We start from the raw sequence: 11,966 nt of genomic DNA, 5'->3' as shown, positions 1-11,966 counted from the left end.
GATTTGAATCTTGTCAGGTAGGCTTTTGCTTTCCTCTATTGCGGTCTTCCAGTCTGCAACTATATGGCTCTTGAAGGGGAGGCAGTTTGTCGGGGGGTGTCTATCTTGGTTGAGGGATTCAATGTCATCTGGATGGATAGAATAGAAATTGGTGAGTTTGTGGAGTGAAGAGCGATGAGAGGAAACAAAATGCTTAGTGGCTTTTCTGATGGGGAAGTGGAGTGGGTGGGACTTCGGATGCACAGTGAGACATAGGACAGCATGATAGCATATGTTCTGTAGGAGCAAGGGGATTGGGAGAAGGTTAGTGTGAGCTTCTACTATGTCTGTAGCAGTGCTTCTCATGGCTCCTGTCATTGCTAGTGCTGCGATATGTTGAACAGTGGATAGTTTGCATGCTACTCCTAGTGACCCACATTGGAGTGAGTCAGAGTTGGTTCAGTAGGCAGGTATAAACCAGAGATCAGTGTAGTGATGTGTGGGCCCAGCTTGGCCTGAAAGCCCTGGCTTAGGCCTGGTTTGGGGGGGCTTGGGCTTTCAAAAATCTCAGGCCGAGCCATGGGCCAAGGCCAGGCCAAAGCTGCGGCTCGGCCTGGGCTCATTCACAGCTTTCAAGCATGAAATGAGTCAGAATTCAATATAAATATATTGGCAACTAGTCATCATCTACTGAATCAGCATCAGAGTCTGACATGTTATCATCATCACCTAAAATCAATGTATCCCACCCCTTGTCATCTGCCAGTTCGACTTCTAACACCTCAGTCTTGTGTTCGGAGTCTTCAGTCTCTTCTTCTGCAAGAGATGACGGACCAGGCTCCCGGAATAGAAGATTGTTACAGAGAGAACACTTAACACATTGCAGGGCCTCGACAATATCTCCTTTCAACCAATTATGCCGCTTGCTGATGGTGATCCTGCCTTGTGAGAAAGCTCACTCACTTGAGACAGATGCGGCCATAATGGATAGGTAATCTCTTGCCAGTGAAGCCCACACTGGATATCTCTGGGTGTTGATCTTAATAGAAATGGCAGTCAGTGGCAAGCAACCTCGAAGCAGGTGAAATTTACTTACACCCCACCACTGAATCGTAGTCATACCTGCTGATGGAACCGCCTCAATAGTCTCAATGTAGCTCATGAATTCGGCCCTCCATGGTTTTGACGGATCACCAGCAGACAAGGCACCTGGTTCTGGCTCAGAGTCATCTTTGGAGTCACTCTGAACCTCCTGAATGAGTTTCTTGAGGCCACCAACCTTGCTTTTCATAGTTGTGGGCTGCGACGATGCTGGATTTTGATGTTGCTCATCGTAGCGCTGTTTGAACATGGTCTCGACGCAAGTAAGCATATCATCAAGCAAGTTTGATGGCCAGTGCTTTTTGAAGTATGCGAGTTTTGCTGTCGGATCAAGTACTATGATATCAAATGTCAGAGTCGCATTGACTGAAACAGAGAATGATGAACCCATTGCAATGATGTAGGCTGGGGAGTCCGTAGTTTTCTCATAATACTCATCTAGTTTTGTTGCTGCTGCTTTCAGTGCACTAGCGAACCGAGCATACTTAGGCCTTGCAGCTCATGAAGACCAAGATTTGTGAAGCATCTCGAGGGCAGGTATTGCAAGATGGAGAGTCAATCCTTGATCAGATGAGAAAGCTTGCTGGGCAACATCGGCATATGAAAGAAGGTCCGCGAATTGACCAACCCATGTCCATTCAGGAGCTGACAGTTGCAGAAAGTTGATTTTGGCACATTTTTTAAGACTGTGCTCTTGACGCCCTATTTCATACACAAATGTATCAACATGCTACAGTGAGAAAGAGTAAGATAACAAAGTATGATGATATATCAAACGCGCACCTTCTTGAAGCATGCTTTGCAGCTTCTGCTGCACGAAATGCATTGATGGCTTTGGTTCAAAATGGGAGAGCTGCCTGCTCAGAATGCTCAAGGAGCGCAGTAGAGGGCTTGATTTTGCGTACTGGATGCACTAGTCAAGGCTTGTCATCACTATCTGAAAGGACGGTTCCAACCATTAGAATTGAGGATTTGTGAGTAGGATAGCGACATACTATTGTAGCTTTTATCTCAATGGAACTATCAAGATTGCGATGGCAGAAAGTGGCATATCACACACCTAAGTAACATGGATCCAAGTATCATCAAGCTTGCAAAGCAGGAGAAAGGGCAACTCGCATTTTTTGACATATGCTGTCTTAAGCATCTGTTGGATTCACAGAAGGTTAGCAGCGGTTAGATGAAAATAGATATAGCGGCTGCCTGAAGATGGATATTGTTGGTAGTGGTTGTACCTGACATCCAGATGAGTCCACAGATAATTCTAGAGGAAGTAGCATGGATAATTTCAGTAGTCTCAAGGGCTTGTTTAAAGAACTGTCAGAGCAATAAGTGTCAAGATTTTGCAGTATGTAAATGTTCAAAGGCTTGTTTGAGGACTGTTGAAGTGATGATTGAGCTTGTTGAGATATGGGTTTGACTCAGACAAAGATTCAAAAAGATAGTTTGCACCATTGTGGTCAGAGTGATAAGTTAATAATGGTGCTTGTTGTCTCAGATATGAGCGCGCCACCTGAGTGAAAGCCACAGCTTGAGCTGCCAGCTCCAGCTTTTCGATTCCCCAAGCTGAGCCCTAAGCCATGGTCAGGCCCTGACTTGGGCCTGGCTTGGCTTGGCCCAATTAGGGCTGGCTTTGGCCGGCCTGTAGCTTGAAGCCAGGCCATGCACATCACTAGATCGGTGGCATATAACATTTTGGGAACCACTACTGCTTGGTATAGTTGATGCATAAGTTGTAGTGGGATCCCTTTGGTTGTGGTGCCAAGCCTCCAAAGTTGGAATACATATGCCGTTCCTTTCACAATGGTGTTGTTCACTTGGGGTTTCCAACGAAGTTCCTGGTCTAGTAATACTCCTAGAAAGCAGTGAGTAGTTGAGGGCTTGATTAGGTTTCCTTGGATGTTCATGTTTGGTCATTCCTTGGTGCGGTTCATTGAAAAATCTATAAGGGTGAATTTGTTAGTTTTGAAGCGTGAATTATGAATCTTAGACCAGTTGAAACCACCTCCTGGGCATTCTAGCATATCTTGAAGGATGTGGTGGGTGGTGTGAAAATCCTTTGCTATGGCTATAAAGGCTGTATTGCCAATGAATGTAAGTGTTAGTTCCTCTAATGCTGTTCTACTTTTCCAGGGTTTGGCAACTTCTACTAGGTCAGCGTTATATATGATATATAGTACCATGGAAAGTGGGTCTCCTTGACTGATGCCATTGTCAATGGGAATCCAGTCTGACATGAAGCCATCAAAGTGCAGTCATGTCTTTCTGTCTGTTAGGACTCACTCTGTGAATTCAATGAGTGCAGTTGGGAGTCTTCTCATACACATATTGTGCAGTAGCCTCTTCATTACAGTGTTTTGGAAGGCACCTTCAATATCTAGAAAGAGCACCAAAGCTACTTTACCAGTTCTCCAGGTGTTTTTGATGGTGTCTTCTAGGAGATGGAGTGAATCTGTTGTTGATCTCCCTGGGCGACCTCCAAAGTGCATGTTGGGGAGTAGCTTGTGGTGTTTGAGTAGGTACATGAGTTGTTCTGTGATGACAGCCATGAGAAGTTTGCTGGTGGTGTTCAATAGGGCTATGGGGCAGTATGCTTTTGGCATGGAGTAATTGGGCTTTCCTGGTTTCTGTATGACCACCATAGTGAATTGGCGCCACCCATCATAATAGGTCTGATGAGTGAAGGTGGTGTTGAAGAGGTTGAGGAGGTATGGTGTGAGTATGGAACTGCACTTCTTGAAAATGATGTTGCAGATCCCATCAGGACCTGGAGCCTTGTAGCCACTTAGCTTGTTGATTGCCCTGAGGAGTTGGTCCTTGGTGATGGGACAGTGCGGGGTGATGGGATCTGGATAAATTTGGTCAGTGGGGACAGAATCAGTTAAAGGAGGGGGTGGAAATAGAGCCTCAGCAATCATAGTGCCTTTTTCGGTGTTCATTATTGCTTCTTTGATACTACCATCTGCATTTGTCTTGATGAGGGTTGGTATGCATGATTTCCCTCTGTCACTGGGGGTTGAGGTGAGGTACCAGTTTGCTGTCCAGAGGTCATTTCCTTCGAGGTTTTCTAACCAGTCTACCCAGTGTTGTTTCTTCATGTTGGCTATTTCTTGAGCATAGTGGTGTTTGGTGTTTTTCAGTTTGTTGTGGCATAGGTGCATTGGTAGGGCATGCATCTGGTATGCTTGACAATGTAGCTGGTTGACTTGATGCCAGAGGGTAGAGAGGTCATGGGTCCACCATCGTTTGGAGTGGGGGCAGGGTTTGGTGTGAGGGACACATAAGTTGATGGTATCCATGATTGCTTTTGTGAGCTTCTGCACTGTGACCTGAAATTCATCGTTAGAGGCTATGGGGGCAATAGGGAGTGAGGAAAGGAGTGTCTTAAGAGATTCATTAAATTTTTCCCAGTCTACATCTCTCCAGTTGCATCTCAGGGTTTTGTCAGTCTTTGGAGTTTCTAGTTCCAGGGATATGGTGATTTGGATGTGGTCGGTGCACAGTCCTTGTAGGGAGGGAGCTGTGGTGCATTCAAGGAGGGCCTCATTGGTATGTTCCATCCTGAAGACATTGTCCAGCCTTGTCCAATTACCGGTGCTTGAGGACTGAAGAGTGGGGGTACCTAGGGGGAGGAATTGGATCATTCCATAGTCAGCTATTAGATCAATGGGAGGTTGAGTGAAAGGATAGTTAAATAGGTGTTGGTTTCTCACTTCTTCCCATAAGAGATGATGACAGTTAAAGTCGCCAAGCCATAATACATGGTTGTTAACGGTAGGATGTATGGTGGTAATGTTCCTTGTGAGAAAGTCGGCTAGGGTAATGAGCGTGTCTTGTTTCTGGCAGTCATTATATATGTTGATTAAGGTACATGTTCCATAGGGGCCTGTTAGTTGTACAATGACAGTGTCAGAGGAAGGGAATGATACTTGTTTCCATGAGTTGGTGTTGAGAGAGGTGTTCATGAGGATGACAGTATGGGTTCAGTTTTGAGGGTGGGAGTGGTGGTGAGTTGGGTATAGGACATGCCATCTGTGGTTGGCTTGGGTGTTGCAGAGAAAATTGATGTGAGGTTCCTGGATTGCAATTATGTCGTATTTGGTTATCATGCGGCCATTGAGTAGTGATTCTTGTGCAGCTAAGGATGTGTTGAGGTTTTGTTGCCAGATTTTCAAACTAACAGTGCGTGTGTCTTGATGTTCAGACATTAGATAATGGGTTGAGGGGTGTGTTGTCAATGTCCAGGTCTTTGTTTTGAAGGAGGGAGAAGAAGTTGGTTTTGGTGGATAGAGCTGGGGAGTGGGTGGGACATTGGGATTGGGGTTGGGATTGGAAGTTGAGGGTGCTTTGTTGGAAGGTTCTAGGGTTGCGTGGTCTGGAGGTGTGGTGTTGCAGTGTGGAGGGAGAGGGAGTTGGTGATCTGGGTTTGGATCTTGAGGGGTGTATGACTTGGGTCCAGTTGAGTTCCATTGGGAAATATGTATGGCATTCGGTTTTTGGGGAATTTGTCATCCAGTTTGGCACATTACTGTTTGAATATGGGGCATGATCGGCTCCAACTTGCATGGTTCTGGGTTCTGCAGTTGATGCAGCATTTGGTTTGGTAGGCATGCATGAGGATGTGTGGTGAGAGTTGCCACAGGTTGCACAAGTGTCAGCAGGTGCATTACAGTTTCGTGCTATGTGGCCAAACTTCTGGCATTTCACACAGTGAATGGGTTCTTTCTTGTCTTTGTATACTGGAATATGTTTGTTAGCGATGTAAATGCCCTCTTTGAGAATGGAATTAGCTGTGTGGATGTCCTTAAAATGTATCATGGTGAATGCCTTTCTTTGTTCTGTTGACTGGCGTTGGGGGGGGCTTGATCCAGCACATGGATACTATGGAGTTCTCTGGGATGTTGTTGTCTGCCTCTGTCTTGCATAGGAGGTTTTCATCCTCGAGGTGGAGGTTGATTGGGAGGTATTGGGCCATGATCAAGAAAGTTTGCATTCAGATGGATGCTGAGAGTCCTAGATATTCTGTTAGTGCATTCTTACCTGGGGGGGCATGGAGCCAGTTTGCAAGGCTTTCATTGTCAAGTTCCATGATGATGCCACTGTTGCAAAGAGGGAGGATTGCCTTGGTGTTGCTGGTCAGGGTGTCATCTTGTCTGATATGGGTGATGGCCTCTCCTAGTTTCACTGCTATGTCAGAGCTGGAGGAGTTATGTAGGTGGAAACAGTTGGGCGCCTGGATTGGGGTCTAGCAGGATTTGGCATGCTCTGATAGCTGCTCTGGCAATCACTTGGTCTACCATGGGTGGAAGATGGGCTGCCATGATTGAGTTGTATGAAGGCCAGGTCATTGCTAGCTGTTGGGTGAGGGTGGAGAGGGTTTTCGAATTGAGGTCTTCAACTTGAGATTGCAGTGAGTTGATGGATGGTGTTATCACTTTGATTGCATTCTTGATGTCTGCAATGCTACTGTAGACTCTGTCTGCTGCTTCTTCTACTCTCTTGATCGTTTGTTGCAGGACTGGAATCTTGTTAGTCCTCTTGGTGTGGGCTCCAGCTAGCTTTTTGAGGCGATTGATGGGTTCTTCAAAGAGGGCATTGATGCTGTTGGCTAGAATGTTGGCTTTCCTGTCATGGTCAGTCTTGAAGAGGAGGATGGCTATGGCTCTGAGGACATCCATGTGCATGGGGGTTAGGGAGTGGGCCTGGACAGAGAAGTCTAGTAGAGCTGTGGTCAGGGAGTCTAGCATGACTTCTGCTGCTGGGGTCAAGAGGAGCTTCTTTTCAAGTTCTGCGTGCGCCGTGTTCTTGTCTTTGACAGATGATTGGGTTGCTGGGTCATTTATGAGGTTGGGGATGGATCTGTTGGAAGGGCAAAAGGTGTTAGCATTATGTTTGGGTCTAGTATTGGGTGCTCTGGAGCCTTGGGTATCTTCTGGTTCTTCAGTTGTCATTATTAAAAAATTTTAGTTAGTTCTAGTAGGGGAGGAAAAAAGTAAAGAAATGGAAAAAAGGGTGAGAGGTAGGGTGTTGCCACCTGTGTGCACCATTGGGTGTGATGTTGAAGTTGTTGTGTTTCGGGGTCCTAGTCAGGGTGCCACTTGGTTGTGGTCCAAGAAGTGATATTGTTTACTCTTAGAAGTGTCTTTTGTAACTTAATACATTGTTCAAGTATTTGAAGTAAGTCTTTCATACATGTTGTCACTGAGGGAAACATGTCAGGATGCAGGGAGAGCACTAGTCCGTGTTGCTGGTCTCAAGTTCTTTGATCATTGGCTTGATCTGCATGCTGGTTCAGCCATAATTTTGAATGAATGTCTCTTTCTTCCATTTGATGGGCCTCAGGAGACTACTACACCACTGTCGCTTGATTGTGGCCCTCAAACCACCTCGAAGTCCTTCTCCATGAGCTCTGAATTCAGTGTTTCTGATCATGAAATCCTGATGGCATCATTCTGTCTGAAACAACTACCATAAGATGCAGCAAGATCAAATAGCATCATTACTGACTGTGATGACTAGTGTGCCTTGATTGACAGTGCAAAACAACATGGTGATAAGCCCAAGATCATGTGTTAAGTGCTCGCCACAAGAGAGATGTAGCTTGATGTCTGAGTGGCATATCTGCCACCCTTATTGACGCCATTCATGGAGGAAAACCTGACATTGGCATTGAGCAAGATACATGCACATCAATGAGAAGTGAAACTGACCAAGGAATTGGAGTTTTGGAGCTACCCTTCAATTTTCAACTGAATTTCCCATGTCACAAAAACAATCCCATCTACAAAACCCCCATGTATTTCCTGCATTTGATTCATAGGATACAAAAAAGGGGTATGACAACAAATGTGAGCAGTGATGGCACCAACTATGAACTGTCTGTTCAATAGTCGATCTTTCATGCAGTCCTCCCCATGATAATTTGCAGTGGTTGTAACCTTCAAAGGACTACAAATTGCAGCTAGATAGGCAAATGAAGGAGCACCGACTGAATGTATACATAATCTGGCCTTAAATAACAAGCAATGTCAGGAAGGGATCGAGCTCAATTCCAAGTCGCACCAATAATAATGGCAATGTGACATCATTCTATACACTGGTTTGTAGTGGGATAGACTTTGACCAAAGGGGTTAGCACACAACACCTGTGAGGAGGTACCAAATCAACATACCTTTGAACCACAAAAAAGGTGGTTTCTAATTTCAATTGCATCAGAAGAAGACTAGTCCAATGTTGACTGATCTGATGAGTTATTGCAACCCAAACATTAGGTCAGGGTATCAGGCCTAAGAAAGGACTGATCACATATTGTATGGACTAACATATCCTTGACTTCATCTACAAGGTTTTGTGCTGGGCACAAGCTAGAAATATAATCTTAATGTGTCCTCCATCATATGTTAGTTTACCTATATACAAATTCCATTAGGAATGGGATAGTGGGCCAAATAATGGTGTGCGAACCTTCACCGGGACTCCAAGTCCATCTGGGACACAACACTGACAGTAACTTAGTACTTGGTTGGTGACTTCAAGAACTTCATTGATCATAGGCTGCTTTGGCAAACACCAAAAGCAAATACTAAGATAATGTGATTACCTCAACCCTGGTCAAATACACTGGTGAGTAAGTTAGATTTCTATGATTTGTACCTATCTTGTTGATTTTCATTGGGTCACTGAGCAACGTCCTAGTCTCAGACATCGAGTTGAAATTATCTACTCCAGATGCAATCCAGATCTGCAAAAATTCTTTACTGAAAACCTTTGAAAATATTCTCTCTCCATTGTCCAATGACTGAGACTCTGTTCAAACTTCGCGAACCATCATTGAACAGGAGAACTTCATATCATTTTGTGCAATATGCCTTGGAATTGACAATGCCCATTATCATCAGATTTGGCCACTTATCATCCACCAGAACATATCTTACACCCAAGTTTCCAGTCCTGGCTTACTATATATGCCTATAGATTGATGGCCAATGGGCCATGCAGTGACCTGCATATTGGACAAAAAGGCTCAACACAGATCCATGTGTGAGGGTATCCAAGTTATCCAAGCCACGAGGCATCTTGTAGGTGTTCTCGTGTGCTTCTTATAAGCTCCTGCTTTTAACCCACATCCCCAGATCATCCAACCTCAGAGCTCTTGATAAACTTACACCATATATCACAAATCAAGGCTACTTGACATGTCTGTTGCCTCAGAATCCTCCCAGACTGATGTCTTGGAGTATATTATCACCCACATATTCTGTTCCATCAAATTACCGCAACACAGCAATTATACTCTCAACAATGATGGCTCCCTCCTTAATGTCATACTAGGCTCAGCTCGCAAATTTGTGAGTTCATTGCCCGACCACGATCAGGAGCAGTGGAGTCCTTTGTTGAAGATGCTGGAGAATCTTGCTGTTATGATGACTTCTCCTTCCCTGACTGGGGAGGTTGTTGAGTCACAAGTCAAATCCATGCAAGCAGGAGGTATGTATGTAGTGTTGGCACCAAAAATTGACATATCAAAATTTCTCCATAGATATTCTTGCATATCTGATTCAGGAACAAAATGCTGCTGTAGTACTTCATAGGCTTGACACAAAAACCATCTTTGAATCCTTCGAAGTTTCACCACCTGCATATGCTGTCATGGAGGCAAAGGGGAAGCTCCTGTGTTCATATCCAGGACCCACAATTGCCATATCCAACTCAGTGGTGGATAACCCTACCTTTCCTCCTGAATTTGGGAACTTTCTCTTGCACATGAGCTCTGATGGGTTAGATCCCTCAGTTCGCAAAGGAGAGACTGTACATCCTTGCTATATCACCCAGCTTCTCACTGATATCCTTTACGCGTTTGGTGAGCCAGCTGATGTCCCTTGTATTTGAAAATGTATATGTGATGATGTATTATGGTCCAACACCCCATTCCCTTGGTGAAGATCATCCATATGGCTTGTCATAAGGATTGTATTGCAGAGATCTCTCGAGCACACAAGCCTTGGATGAAATGGTTGCAAGGCTTTCATGGCTTCTCTCATGACCAACCTTGTGTCTGAAGTGCTTGAGGGGGATATATCAAGCAATCTGCTCTACTCCATGTCCATTAAAAATCAGTTGCCGGTTGGTCAAGCTTTAGGCTGAAGATGAATTCTTAGCAATTGTGATGCACAAAGCTATGGAAGATATCAAGGACCGACTGGAGCTGCACTGGAAGAATGTTCAGGCAGTGCAGGTGGATTCCCCTCATTGGGATGCCTCGGAGGTACATATACATATGTTGATGGCTCGCCTATTGGTTGACGGCTCGCCATTGACCAGGCTGCCAGATTGCTTTTTGTGGCATCCTAGTTATATCACCCTCTTCAGTCATGTGAGTTTCTGCCTTGGTTGTCAACCAGTTGTCTCACATCACCAAGTAGCAAGTGTTTGATGTTTTCCCCACAAAGATTCCTGGCATGAAATTTGTTGCTAAGGCCATCATACATCACTTTAAAGTGAGTTCATACAGTCCAACTTGAAGGATGGGGGCCAAAATTTAGCTGTTCTCCTACAGATATTTTTTGGGATGTGCAGTGGGGACATTGTCATTCAGTCACAACATGAGGATGGGGACCTCCTTGAGCTGATACATCCAGGGAATCTTGAACTGGACATCCCTGCATTACTAGTCCAAGATCACATACATTGGCTTAACCTACACACTCATGCGATCAAATTTCATCCAATAGAGAGACTGTGGGAGCCTTCTGGTGAGAACTGGCTATTGCAATTCATGGAGGATGGGCAGTCAGCTGCACAGCAGGGACCAGCAACTTTGTTTGACATTTGGAGTCACACTTTTGGCATGATAGCAAATACACTAGGCCCACTCGAAAACTCCCAATACCTAATTGTCACTAGCAGTGTGGATGAAGTCAAGGTTGAACTCCCTTGGTTTGGACTCTCTTTCTTTATAGACAAAGATGGAGAATTGCATTTGCAGAACCAGAGGGGCATGGTTGTCAACAAAGATCAATCCACTGGTACAATGCTTGGACTTGTTAACCAGCTTGTTTTGCACCCAAAAGATCAACAGACTTATGGTGATCGTTGTGTCATCATCCCCCAGGGGAATGTGGTAGTAGAGCCCAGTGGTCATCATATCCAGGTCACCATCCATGCTGGTCCTAATCATGTTCATCATCCCTACCACTGTTACACCATTGACACAGAACTCTGCCGCCTGATGGGAAATGTTGGTCTTACAAATAAACTTTACAAGGCATACTTGCACGCTGTGTGCAGTACCCATGTTCCAGATCTGTTGACTCAATGTACTGGTTTGGAAGAAGCCATGTATTTGCTGCAATCTGCCACATGTTTTTCCTTCATGAAGCTGGACCCATTTGACTGTGAGCTTCTAGCTCAGATAGGTTCCTTGACTGTTGATTGGACATGGTCCAGCAGCAGATCACAGGAGGTCCACTGGCAATGTGGTTTATCATCTTATGTCCAAAGTTGCACATTCTACCATGCTGCTAGGGACATAGTCCAATATGCACAGAAACTGCAGGTGCTCAGTGAAACACCAGTTCCAGTTTGTCCAGATTTTCCAACACACGAGTCCCTCCTGGAATGCGCCTCTCAGCAGTCCACTTTCCTTTACTCCTATGATCCAGTCAACTCCTTCTATCCCAGCAAATCATCAAGCAGTGAATATACTTCCAGGGATGTTTACTGATCCTCAATCAATGATCAAAAAGTGCTTAATTGTGCATGCATGGTGCGCAACTGGAGTGTCACACTTGAACCTTGCCAGGTGCTCCATGATGTCTTCATTCAGTGGAGTGAAGTTTCTGGGGAAACTCACAACATATCCCTTTGATATGACTGAGAGTGGTTG

The 11,966-nt window shown here is 44.9% G+C and overlaps 2 protein-coding genes across 2 annotated transcripts; both read right to left on the bottom strand.

The window, feature by feature from the left end:
- Positions 1–285: 285 nt before the first annotated feature.
- On the bottom strand, positions 286–2,942 carry BJ212DRAFT_1237881 (uncharacterized protein; the record flags this gene model as incomplete). The annotated part of the gene is made up of 3 exons (XM_041329558.1): positions 286–401; positions 1,174–1,228; positions 2,754–2,942. Coding segments are annotated over 3 exons (360 nt in total), but the record flags the coding sequence as incomplete, so codon positions are not given.
- A 3,345-nt stretch (positions 2,943–6,287) lies between these two features.
- Positions 6,288–7,031, bottom strand: BJ212DRAFT_1488597 (uncharacterized protein; the record flags this gene model as incomplete). The annotated part of the gene is made up of 1 exon (XM_041341373.1): positions 6,288–7,031. One exon carries the CDS (start codon positions 7,029–7,031, stop codon positions 6,288–6,290), a length of 744 nt encoding a protein of 247 aa, XP_041185616.1.
- Between the last annotated feature and the right edge of the window lie 4,935 nt (positions 7,032–11,966).

The sequence above is a fragment of the Suillus subaureus genome (assembly GCF_016647635.1).
Source record: "Suillus subaureus strain MN1 chromosome Unknown BJ212scaffold_171, whole genome shotgun sequence".
In the NCBI taxonomy this organism is placed as follows: Eukaryota; Fungi; Basidiomycota; class Agaricomycetes; order Boletales; family Suillaceae; genus Suillus; species Suillus subaureus.
Note: the sequence above shows the minus strand (reverse complement) of the source record. Positions and strands in the feature narration are given on the sequence as shown.